The sequence below is a fragment of the Lampetra fluviatilis genome, chromosome 4, assembly GCF_964198595.1.
Source record: "Lampetra fluviatilis chromosome 4, kcLamFluv1.1, whole genome shotgun sequence".
In the NCBI taxonomy this organism is placed as follows: Eukaryota; Metazoa; Chordata; class Hyperoartia; order Petromyzontiformes; family Petromyzontidae; genus Lampetra; species Lampetra fluviatilis.
Window position 1 is genome coordinate 19,934,287 of NC_136278.1, and position 13,560 is coordinate 19,947,846.

The following is a 13,560-nucleotide window of genomic DNA, read 5'->3' on the forward strand; positions in this document are numbered from 1 at the left end:
TGCCTGACATGTCAAACGTTCATGATTGTAGTTGATATTAGTCGTGCCCTGCAGTCGGGAACCGTCTGTCGCAGAGGCTCTGTGATTTGATGTGCTTGACTCGCACTCGAAATGTGGTTACCGTGCGAGCCATGGAGTCATCTTGCCCGTCTGAATAAACTAAACGGATGTGCTCACTTACGAGGAAAACCCAGTGTGGGTATTTTGGCAGGGCTCAGTTGTAGCCATCGCATTGTTACTTACACTTGGCCAGATCGTAGTGAACAGCTGGAAATTTGTATAGGTGCTTTGCATTTGTTTTTTAGACTTTAACCAAGCCTATGCTTTTGTATGGAGAGATGGACTAAACGAGTTCTAGGTTATTGTGGCATCCACAGTAAGACAATCAGACTCTTGCAGAATGTTTAATGGGACTCGGGATTTTGTGCAGCTGGGGGGGGGGGGCGAACACCAGAGAAAATTGAGATGAGCATTGATATTGCAATAAAATGTCCACTCTTCAATCTGTAATATTGGATATAACAGGAAGAATGTGTTGCTCCACCTATGTTATGTATATATGTGCATTGATGTACTGGTAAATAATCTCGAGTGCGTAAATGGCTTAAGTTTATCCACCTCATTGTGGATTACAAAAATAATCATTGCCAACACCAGTCACGATTATTTGAACTGGTCCTGGACCTTCCCGAGGTAGACTCAGCCTCAAATGAGTACTTTGTGCGATGTGTAAATTTCTCACTTGGGAGACAAAGGCGTGCGGGCGTGTGCTGGCGCTGATCTTAATAGGTGCTCACTTACAGCGCTTTCTCCAAAAGTGTATTAAGGCTATACGGGGGATCTTGGTCATTGTTCACAGATGGTCCTTGCCTCACACTGCACTCCACGAATATTACCGTCACTCTGGCAGTTTGTAAAAATAAGCAACCTTTAAATGACGTAAACATATCATAAGCCATTTCACAATGTGATATTTTGAAATTTAATATTTGTCCCTCCATAGTAAGTCCATAACAAGACAAAAATTGGCAGTGGCTTTTTAAAACTCTATACATATTTTTGTTATTGAATAGGGATTACATTACCACAATTTTAGGTGACTTTAAAGGTGCCCATTATGTGGTCACAATCTTAAATATCAGTAAAAAATAAATGTGTGCAGGTGCAATGCTCTCTTGCAAATGTCATTCTATTTGACAAACTGTGAAACCACGCACATCTTAAGCAAATACAAAGGAGGGCATGTGCCTGTGTCTTATTCTTCCTACATTATTTGTTCAACCATTTAATATCCTGCTGCTTCGAATGCAAACGCCGCTGTATCTTTTGACAAATTCTGTACGACCCAAGCCCCATGTGATGTCACCCGACGCGACATCTACGCGAGCAGGGTGGGGGAATTGGTGGGCCGGCGCCACCCGAGGTCTTGCCGGCGCCACCCGAGGTCTTCCCGGCGCGGCGAGTGCTGTTCCAGAGTAGCCCCCTGCCTCTGTCAGGCCCTCGTGTGCTCGCAAACTCCGTCGGGGGCGCATTGCGCGGCCCCCTACCACTCCGCCCGGCCTGGTTGCGGCCTCAACCGGCCTGCCCCCAGCAGGTCTCCATCTCGTCCTCAGGTTCCTCATCCCCTGTATAGAACAGTCCTTCCCCAAAGTGAGGCCCTCCTGGGGTGGGGTACTTGCCCCCCTACTCTAAGTGCACATGCGTGTGCGCCACAGGTTCGTCATCGCACACCTCAGCTGGGCAACCACTCCACACCTAACGACCTCACACAGGGATTCATATTCGACACCCCGCTTCGTTGAGCCTGAGACGCCCATGTGATCACCAGTTTACATATGAGTGTGTCTCTACGTAGGTGGAGGATATCTCTACATGTATATGGGTGTATCCGTGCGCGTATGTCGCCTCAAGGTGCACCCTTGAGGTGCCTCAAGGCACAAGCGTCAAGGTACCGTCACCGCCCCCTAGTGGTGAGCGACCGCTGGGGTCCCACTCTACAGGGTGCTTCAAATAAATGTTAACACTTACAAGGAACTATCGTTATTAATGTAAAAAGAACGGATAATGCACTGTAACATGATAACAAATGTATGTTAATACATTAAATAAGTCAAAGAGTCTCCACTTGTTCTCCATCATTGTCAACACATGCCTAAAATCTTCTCCAGGCATTTGTTGACAACCTGAAGATCGCCCCTTGCCAACACACAACCCCTAATCCTCTGTCCACTCGAGGTCACGCGGCCTTCGCACGGCCCAGGGAGACGGTTCATCGGCGTGAACACCCTGTGCACGCCTTGCTGGCGGCAGGGAATATTTTCTAAACTGAGGGACAACCCGTTCTGGTCGTGCCCTCTCAGAGTTAGTTACCGTCCCTAGCAACAGCACCCACTCACGCGCACACACACACACAAACGCACCATCAACAATATAAAAACCGAGACTTTTTTTCGAATCATGTAGAGGCTTTGAAACAAAGTGGTACAGTACTGTGGCGCCCACACAGTAACACAGTGACTGCATGTGCAATGCAAGTTTAATGAGCGACTTCCGCGACATGTCGTGTAGAGGGTACTTCTTCTTTATTACTCACATTGGGCACAACACAGGCCAACGCTTATTCTTCCTTACACTAAGTACAACACTAGGTATTAACGTCTCTACTGGTTACACACAGCCGATCACTTGGTGTGGTCCCATCGCCCTCACTCGGCTACGCCGCTGGCTGGCGGCGTGACGATGACGGCGATGGAAACCACACAGGAGTTCTTCCACGTGGCAAGACGACAGAGAGATGACGACGAGCAGCGACGCAACCAGGACCCAGACCCCACACATGAGCCCCGAGCCCCGGGTCCGGGAAAACACTGGATGATCTGCACTAATGGACTCTAGAATCAAGTTGCCGTACTGATATCTTCTGGCCACTTTGTATCAGATCACGTGTGGAAGATTCTCATATATCTACATGGTCCACCAACATTCGACTATAAAATACCAGATCACAGGCATGTGCCACTGCGTCCAGCTTAAAAGGCAAACAGGTATATCCCAAACACAACATTTAGGCTGATGAATTAATCTTCTATGTTGTCATAGACATAACACGTTATGATAAAATGTTGTAACTATCAAAATTAACAAAAAAAGGTCAAGAATCTTGATTTGAAGCTTTCTTGACTTCATGAATCCATACTCTTTGGTTCTTTCAGTAAAGTCACGTAGGTAGAAAATAAAGAATAAATTATTCATCAGGACGTTTCGATCGCAACACAAGCGATCGTCCTCAGACATTAAAAATAATCCAGCAGTAGAACTGCTGAGCCAGGAAGAACACAGCGAGAGAGTTTCTACAACAAGAAGTTATAACTTTTGGCCAAGGGCAAGCAGGCGGGGTCCGAGCTGGAAAGGAGTCCCATCCCTGCAAGTAAGCACATCAGTTGTGTTAATGGGGGAGATTAGGAAGAAAGAGATTATGGAGAGAGATTAGCATGTCAAAGTAAATGAGCTTCTGTCACCGCATAGGAGTACTATTGCCGCATATGCGCACAGCAGCAGTGTTAATGGGAGACAAGCACTATGTTGATGGGAGAGATTAGGCAGAGGGATTAGGGAGATTAGCAAGATAATGTCATGTCTATGTGTAACACAAGCTGCGGCGCTGCCAACTGCGCTGTGAGAGGCAAGCGCGTCAACACAAGAGAACCACCGCAACGGTGGTCGCGCCAGTGAGACACACAGCCCATCACACAGCCAAAACCATCGATACATCGAAGCTAAGGGAGCAGAGGTGGCCATGTTTGTGAAACCCCAGCCCCTTAATGCAGAGGCACCCAAAAGGGCAATGCAAATCAGAGAGTTCGAGATAACAGCCAAACGGCAGGAAGGATGGAAGCACCATAGCAAGTTACAACTTTACTTGGTTAATAACGTCTTTCCAATGATTGCTCAGCTTATACCCATCTTCTCACTTAGCATTAAGAGATAAAATGTCCACATCTGCTTGGGACCTTGTAGATAACATGACTGTTTCTTCTGCCGCGACAATGTCAACCAAATGTAAAGTTAACCTGATTGCTAAATTCAACATCCTGTCAAAAAAGAAGCCAGATCCACACGTGAAAAGGTTAGATGTTAACAAGATTGTTATCAATCAGAGTAACAGCCCAATTTCTGATGGCCTAAAATCGGTACTAGCTAGAGGGCTGAATTTAGCAGTCACCCCCAAATACATCCCAGTGGATGATATCATTGCCCAGGATGACGTAGCCCTCAAAGGTTTGGGACACATCCCAGCAGACGTGGCAAGATCTTAAATCGCCGCCATCCTCAAAAACACTAAGAAATCCATTAGTAACATCAGCAGGGACGAGCGCTCTGAGCTTGCTCAATTGAAAAAGAGAGATGACATTGTCATCTTCTCAGCCGAAAAGGGCAATGCCAAAGTCATCATGGATAAAACCACATACAACAACAACATCCAGGACCTTCTTAATGATATGTCAGTTATACCAAAATCAACGAAAATCCTACCAACCGTCTGGCTACAAAAAAAACAATATCATCACTAATCCGACTTCTTTAATCGAACCGACCAAGCAGCTCTCTCTAAAACCTTGGGCTTGCTAGACCATCAAGAATGATGGCCTTCCAAAAATCCAGAAATAAGGTACTCCACTCCGTCCTATCGTATCCACCATCAACTCACCTATCTACAAACTGGCACAATTTCTGTCTGAGACCCTGCTTCCATTCACGGGCAAGACCAGTATTTAACTCAGCTCACTTGGTTTTCTAATCAAGGACATTTCACTGTCTCTAGATGATTTGCTTGCCAGTTTCTTTGTAATCTCTCTGTTCACCAAGGTACCCCTACCTGACACAATAGCAATCATTGAAGACTTGGTCCAACAGGGACTGAATCCTGATGTACCAACTTTGGTGAGGCACTGCCTTACCAACACTTGCTTCACCTGGAATGGTACATTCTACAAACAAAATGAAGGTACCCCTATGGGTTGTCTCTTATCACCAGTGGTAGCGAATGTTTTCACGGAGAAATTTGAAACAGATACCATCCTGACATCCACCCTACGTTCTTCCCTGTGGAAGAGATACGTAGATGACACTTTCGTAATCTGGCCACATGGCCAACCAGCACTGAACCAATTTTTCAACCACATCAATTCCATACACCCTTCCATCAAATTCACAATGGAAGTGGAAAATGATGGCATGCTACCATTCCTGGATGTTTTGATCGAGAAGAGGCCTGATGGCTTGTTGGGACATTCTGTCTACAGGAAGGCAACCCACACGGATTCCTATCTAAAGCCTGATTCCCACCACCATCCGGCCCAGAAGAATTCCCTCATCAAAACACTACACCATAGGGTCCACTGCATCTCCGACCAGCGCCACCTAGCCAGTGAACTGGAGCACGAACACCAAGCCCTCAAGATGAATGGATACTCAGACCGCAAAATCCGCAAAGCTGTATCCCCAACCACGGGGAGACAACCATCTCAGGACCCAATCAAAACCATCACCTTGCCATACATAGCAGGTGTTACAAAAAATATTTCCAAAATCTTAAACAAACACAAGATCCAGGTCCGATTCAATACAGTACACAAAATCCGTGATTTGATTCCATCTGTGAAGGATGTCATTCATGACATGCGATACCCTGGTGTCTACAAACTAGGTTGTGTCTGCAGCAGCAGTTACATTGGGGAAACGAAACGACATGTCTCGGACTGTGTTCACGAATACAAGGCAGATTTGAAACACGACAGAACCAATAACTCTGCCTTGGCTGGTAATTGTTATAACTCTGTGGGCTCGCACGATATTGTTTTTTCCGAGACCAAGGTACTCTGCAAACCTTCGGGCTACTGTCAAAGATTCGTCTATGAAGCCATCCAGATATATAAACACAGAGACAATTTCAACCGAGAAGATTGGTATAAGCTGAGCAATCATTGGAAGAACGTTATTAACCAAGTAAAGTCGTAACTTGCTGCGGTGCTTCCATCCTTCCTGCCGTTTGGCTGTTATCTCCGACTTTCTGAGTTGCATTGCCCTTTTGGGTGCCTCTGCATTAATGGGCTGTTGTCTCACTAACATGGCCACCTTTGCTCGCTTAGCCTCGATGTATCGATGGTTCTGGCTGTGTGGTGGGTTGTGTGTCTCACTGGCGCGACCACCGTTGCGGTGGTTCTCTTATGCGGCGACGGAAGCTCATTTACTTTGACATGCTTATCTCTCTCCCTAATCTCTCTCCCTAATCTCCCCATTAACACAACTGATGTGCTTGCGTGCGGGGATGGGACTGCTTCCCAACTCGGACCCCGCCTGCTTGCCCTTGGCCAACATATATAACCTCTTGTTGTAGAAGCTCTCTCACTGTGTTCTACTTGGTTCAGCAGTTGTACTGCTGGATATTTTTTTTCCACATGAGGACGATCGCTTGTGTTGTGATCGAAACGTCGTGAAATATATTTTTTTCCTACCTACGTGACTTTACCGAAAGAACCAAAGAGTAAGGTTAATAATGTAAAAAATGGGCTTAAAATAAGGAAAATAAATGAATGCATTACATTTCAAATCACTAAAAGCCAAAGAAAAGTGTCTCCCTGTTCAACCAGTGTTTGGCAGTGTTCACTTCTCCTGGCGGGCCTAAGCCAGTGATGGATATTCCCCATACTGTGGTGTGGGGTATCTGCCTATAAAACTACCAACCAGGATAAGAGCTTCCGATCCTCCCATAGCGTGTGTTTTGCATTAAAATATAACTTTTTGCACATGCTGCATCATTTATAAAAGTTTTATACGCCTAAAAATACTTTAAATTCCACCACTTCTCTCCTGCTGACACCCACCTAAATATCAGACACGATGGCACGCCTTAATTTGAAACGTAAATAATTTGAAATTTGCATGCGGTTTTGGTTGAGAGTTGGACTTCCCTATTCTGTTTGCCCCTGGAGGACTCACATGGGCAACATATTCTGTATAAAAGCCAAGAGGTCCCAGCAGTGAGACACGGCAGTGATCAAGAAACTACAAGCATTCAAGAAGCTCCAAGTCATCGATCAACCATGCTGGCCTTTCTCGTCTGTGCTGCTCTGCTGGTTGCGGGTGAGTGTTGCTCTTACTGACACATTGAGCTGCTGAGTGATTGCAATGCACGCATTTCATTTAGTGGAGCGACCGATCGAGCTTCTTCAGGAACTAGACTTAGTTCTAGAAGATGCTCGTATGGCACTTCCGCTTTTATTTCAGTCCGCTTTCATTGACTGGTGGACACCCCCCTCTTTTCTCCCGACTCTCACTGAAACAGCTACTGATGTTTTTAACCCGTATGCAATAATACGCAGGCTATCACTGTTTCGATATGATTTCAGTTGGGTTTTAGAGGAAGACAGTCTCACAGTTACAGTATTAATAAACGCAAAGGTACAATACTCACAATGAAATTATCATGCGTTATGAGTCTTGCTTTCATGCCGGCCCATCGGTATAGGTCTCTAGGATTTCCTCAAAGGTGGTGGATCGCGCATCTGAATGCTCCATTGATACGATAGCGTGAATCGGGCTCGGTCCATGGTAGACCGCAGGTAAAAAAAAATAAAAAAAATTGTTCTTAACATGTTATACTTGTTCGTCTGTTTATTCGGGACTCCTTGTGACCGACTGGGCCCATATGGGACGCATACGCTGCATACCCCAGAGCTGCACCCCTGAGTACATTTATGCGTGTGTGTGCTTTTGTTCCTCACAGCTGAGGTGTCGGCTCAGAGCTGTGGGATCGCAGCGTATCCCCAGCTCCGCGTGGTGAACGGCGTGGAGGCTCGCGCCAACTCATGGCCTTGGCAGGTAACGGCAGAGGCTGAATAACAGCCATCACAGCCACACGATGCATTGTCAGTCGATCATAGTGCAGCAGCATCCATTGTTGTACATGCCACGTGGAGGCCCTCATCCAGCAGTGCATTGATAAAAAGGCTGCATGTGTGCAACATGAAAATTTCAGATCTTCCACTCTTCCCAATGACATTGAATCAGTCACTGTATTCCGAATGTGAATCAGAATGTTTTTATATTGGAGAAATCCGATTCGCTTTAAAGCTCTTTTTCACAGATGTCCAGTAGGGGCAGGTCAGAACGTTACAACAACACACAACGCAAAAACACAAAAAGAGTGCAAAGTATAGGAAAGATCAACAAATCACTTTAAAATATATAAATAAATTAAACGAAAATATATGTTTTATCTTACCAGATAAAGCCCACTGAACTGTTTCTTTTTTAGATACGTCCTGACCACAAATAATAGCTCACCAAAGTGGCCCATCATGTGAAAATTTATATCAGCAAAATAATATTGATGTAAGTTTTTAAATATGGAGGGATAACCATGAGCACCCAGGGATAAAATCCACACGACCACAGGGAGAACATGCATACTCCAAATGTACAGGTGTGAGGGTTGGGTTTGAACCCCTGACCTCCCGCATACCAGGAGAGGAATATACCTTCACATCACTTTCGGGTCCCTCAAATATAAATATTATTTTTAATAAAGTTTCGAAGTTCATATTGCATTTGTACTTCAATTCCCATGCTTGGGAAAGGCAGTAAAACAACAGCAAAACAGTCCCAGAACACACCAGGACAACACAGATTTAATTAAATTGTACTTTGGGAGAGCGGAGGCACAGTGGTTTACGTACTGCACTACGAACCGGGCTACATGGGTTATATTTCCAGCAACTGTGGCGAGTGATATCTGAACCAGTCCTGGATTACACCCCTTCGCAACCAGCTCTAACCAGCATTGTGCATTGACTCAAGGGCTAAGTTAGGACTGCATTATTCGATATAGTAATTGGAGTCCTGGACAAATAACAGTAACCGCCACCAATCTCGCTGTGATTGCATTGCAGTCGCTCGTGCAGAGGTACTCTGGAGGAAGATGGGTCAACTACTGTGGAGGAACCCTCATTGATCGTCAATGGGTGCTCACCTCTGCGAGCTGCTTCACGTGAGTCATGGCACCAATGGAGTCGCGAGTATGTGTGCAGGCAGTGCATCTGCACCGTGGCCCAGGTACTGTACAGTATTTTGCTGTACCACATTGTGGCCACCAAGGATGGAGCAGTCGATCTTGGCAACAAGGAGGCGGCATCTATCAATTACCTTCACACGATGCCACGTGGCAGTAAATCGCAACATTTCTATTTAGTACTTCCTCACTGAAATGTTTACAGATTTAAGTGATTAAGACCACCCATTGCTCTGCTATCTCCCCACATCCACCACAACGTGCAGGAATGGCTATAGCTACAGGGTGGTGTTGGGAAAGCACAGTGTGTCCACAACCGAGCCGGGGGAGATCACCCCTCCATTGAGCCTGGCCGTCTGGCATACCTACTGGAATCCCAGCATCCCAGCAAATGGGTGAGAACGCAAACAGGCACACTGGTTTTTGTGACACCGTGACAGAATTGCTATGGAGAGACAAAAATACAAACATAAAGTGTCATTTAGACAAACAGACAAAATATAAACACAATAAGTAGACAAACAGACATGCATACAGAGACATACAGACAGGAACTGTAGGGTCTGCAAAAACTCCTATTATCCGTGGCCCTATTCTTTCAATTATACATGATTATCTGCAATTTTTATTCCTATAAATAATAGGAGTAAAATAGCAGATAATATCATCTGCGATATTGGTCCCCCACATCACCACGGTTAGGGGAGAGTTATCTGCAAAGCGCTGAACCCCCATTGCATGGGGTATGTTGGATGTGGATTAGGCCCAGACTAGCCATAGGGCAGCATTCCGGGCAAATGCTCAATGGGCCGGTACATTCCGAGGGCCGGTGAGCCGGTTTGTGTGGAAAAATAGCAAATGTGATCGGAGTAAAAATAAAAAAAATGTTCTTACCTCTAATGTCTAAGCTCCATTGCTTAGTTGGCATTAAATCCTATATTTGGCAGCCAAAAAGATTATTCTTCACCAGCCCATTTGTTTTTTGTATCTGCCCAAATGGGCCAATGAAATTGCACGGCAAAATCACACGAATACGTCACATCGCAAATCTAGCTACTCGTATATAGTTTGTCCCACAGCCCATTAAAAAAAATGATTGTCAATAGCCATAATTTGGGCAGGTTTGTTTACAAATGCCTGGGCCGATTTTTTTGTCCCAGTCCGTCACTGGTGTTGAGCCTTGCATCACGCTGCCCATCTCGATTCCCCACAGGTACGACATCGCCATGTTCAAGATTGCATCGCCCGTGACTCTCACAAGCAAGGTGCGCCTCGCCTGCCTGCCCACCGCCAACCAGATCCTGCCCAACAACTACCCGTGCTACGTCACGGGATGGGGTTCTCTCGACAGTGAGTACCGTTCACTCAGTGTCCATCGGAGGCACAGTTATGGGAAGTGATTTAAGCCCAATGCGTCAATTGCCCCTCCAGTTTTACGAGATGATTCTGGCTGAGAAACTGTCACAAATCACAGTATAGGGTTGACTCAGCCCTTTATCTTTCTGTCGTCAAAATGAACACAACTCTGTATGGAGTCAATAGCCTGCGAGTAGGTGGGCTGTGATGCTATGTGCCGTTGGCACATTGAACATAGAGACACCAATGGTTCGCTTGGGGAGCACCTGTGAACGCCACACAACCCCGATGCTTTCACCAATGCTCTCCGTTTCCACATTGTCTGTGCGCGTGAACAGCCAGCGGCTCCTTCCCCAGCACGCTGCAGCAGGCCAGCCTCCCCGTGGTGGACTACGCGACGTGCAGCCAGCCCAGCTGGTGGGGGAGCAGCCTGAGGAGCAGCGTCATCTGTGCAGGGGGCAGCACCCGCTCTGCGTGCTCTGTGCGTATGGAGTTCAACGCGAGCCAACCCGCCTCAATTATTTAACGAAATTACTAATGAGAATAGTTATCAACACAATGTTTATTTTAAATCTGAATTTAGTCAACAGTGACTATGAGTGGACAACAATCACCAAGCATGGTGATGACTGTGACCACTGAGATCACTGATTGGCTGACCTGGTAATGTTGGGGAAGCGGAGGGGGGCGGCGCACATCCCACCCCAATAATTAATAACTCAGACTGGACAAATAGTGTGACTGCTTTAGTCGCCTAGACTAACAGATTGACCAAATGAAATCCGGTGACACTTAGATTTGACTAAACTTCTTCAGACTAAGTTTTTGCATGACTACATTCAATCAATAAATAACAGAAGGAATACAAATATTGACTAAATTAATGCCAGAGCAAACAGGGTGCATATTGAATCAGGCCTTAGGTTTGTGTGATTTTACTCCGTTACTTAGCAACACGGTCATAAAGCGTATTTGAAAAGTTTGCAAGCTCCTGTACTTACCCTTACCAGCACCCGCCACCATATCCCGTTCATGCTTTACCCAGTTAACGTGCATGCATATCTATCCTCTTCTATGCATCACAGGGTGATGGAGGTGGGCCACTGAACTGCCAGCAGTCAGACAATGCCTGGGTGGTGCAGGGAATCACCAGCTACGTCTCATCTCTGGGCTGCAACACAATCCGCAAGCCCACCGTGTTCACCCGTGTGTCAGCCTACAACAGTTGGATCAGCAACGTGAGTGCCAATGCTGTCAATGTCAACGTTCTTACCATGATCTCGCTGTCAATGTCAATATTGATGCTCTTACTGTAGCAATGCCATTGCCATTATCATACAAATGGTACAGTAAAACGCATTTTCAATAACACGTCACTGTCAATGTGATTATTGTTATTGCTCTTATAAGTGTCATTATCATTGTCAATGTTGATATTGTTGTAAATATCAATGTAGGTGCCACTTTACCTTGAACCTTGTAATTAATCAGGGAAACGTTTTATGGATGGGGCATATGTGGAGGATTGAAATTGACATGTTACCAAGGAAGGTGTTGAAAGTGGAATTCAGTGGTCAGAAACCAAATGTGAAAACCACAAGATGGTGATAAGACTCGTGAACCTTGGCGCTCAAGTGTTGACTGTGCACTAGTATAAGTGATGGCAAGGTGTGATGTCCTTATTCTATATCGATCACAATACAAAGGTGGGATTTGCATGAGTCATCGGTGTGGCTGGTATCGGCCAAGTATGATTGCTATCATGTTCGTTTATCTATAGGTACTGAGGTTCAAACACCACCCATTCCCCGTTTCTCCCGCAGGTCATGAGCGTGTACCGTGAAGCTCCGAAGATCGCCGAGGGAGAGCAGAGCGTCAACAGTGGAGTCAATGCCACAATTGCCACATTCAAGAAGCCGCAGGCTTAAAGCATCATGCTCTTTACATCAATGCTACCGCTAATACTAGAATCACAGTTTCTTGTTACGGGTATTGCCTTTTTTAATGCGGGACTGGGCACGTGAGCATAGGATGGGTGGTTTGATGCAGTGAGTTTGTGTGGCCATGCCAGACATTACCAGTGTTAATGACACTGTAACAATTTGCCATTTAGATTAGATGTTAAACAATGAGCTTTCAAATTTGACAAGAAATAAATTTTTGTCATACCAGCATGCATACTCTACCGCCAGTGCTAAATATACAATTTGAAAACATTTTTAAAGTAAAGTTCCATAATAGAACTGCCATTTTCATAGTAAGTTCAAAATGTTCTCCCTTTGTGAAGACATAATGTTAAACAATATTGCATATATAGTATGGTACGACTGATTACAAATCCATAATTAGCAAATTATCGACTCGATTTCCAAATAATGTAATCTCATGTGTACCGGATCTGCTAATGCTCTACCAGGCAGATATTACCTGGGGCCGTGTTATGTTCTGCGTTGTGTTCAGGCTCCCGACTCATGCATAATCTGGTTGCGTGTGCATTACAAAGAGGATCCAGAAACAGAGCTCAATTGGTTGGTGGAGTTAATTTAAAAAATTGTTTTAGCCTCCACGCCATATTCAAAGCATCACTCTCCTATAAAAATGGACATACAGTACACTATTAATTGTACTTTTTATGAAATTTTCTTTTTAAACAAAATTATTTTTTTCTTAAGTAAAAATGACACTAATATAGCAACAACAATGTCTGTTAAGATGTTATACTTACAAACATGTGATAATTTACGTCGGATATTTCAGCATAACGGAGACATGGCTGACCTCTGTGCAATCTAGCCATCATTGTAGGTGATGGCTAAGACTGCACAGTAGGGCGAAGCTATTAGACAGTGGTGGAGGACTAAACACAATCATTTGAGACTGATCCTGCAGATCAAAGCTACCTCTGAACTATCTATTCAGGGACTGACATTTTGGTGACAATTCATCCAGGTAATTCTTCGCATCTGTTCTACGAACAATGATTGGAAAAATAAGTTAATGGGACGACCTTTAAAGGCATGCATCTTTGGACTACCAAAAAAATGTCATTGTTACACGTGTACAGTTTAGCATTATACAGGCCATTATATTACTTTAATATTGTTAATTTAATTTGAATATTAGGGTCAGGCCAA

At 45.0% G+C, this 13,560-nt stretch overlaps 2 protein-coding genes across 2 annotated transcripts in view; one reads left to right on the plus strand and one right to left on the minus strand.

Annotated features, from left to right (window-relative positions):
• Nucleotides 1-13,560, minus strand: part of LOC144931638 (chymotrypsin-like elastase family member 2A) — a 36,513-nt gene that overhangs the window by 14,035 nt on the left and 8,918 nt on the right. The gene's annotated exons all lie outside the window — the stretch shown is intronic.
• Nucleotides 7,072-12,684, plus strand: LOC144931319 (chymotrypsin-like elastase family member 2A). Its single transcript, XM_078855120.1, has 8 exons — nucleotides 7,072-7,143; nucleotides 7,787-7,881; nucleotides 8,952-9,049; nucleotides 9,337-9,465; nucleotides 10,284-10,420; nucleotides 10,765-10,907; nucleotides 11,512-11,664; nucleotides 12,250-12,684. The coding sequence occupies exons 1-8, from the start codon at nucleotides 7,104-7,106 to the stop codon at nucleotides 12,352-12,354; spliced, it is 900 nt and encodes a 299-aa protein (XP_078711246.1). The 5' UTR covers nucleotides 7,072-7,103; the 3' UTR covers nucleotides 12,355-12,684.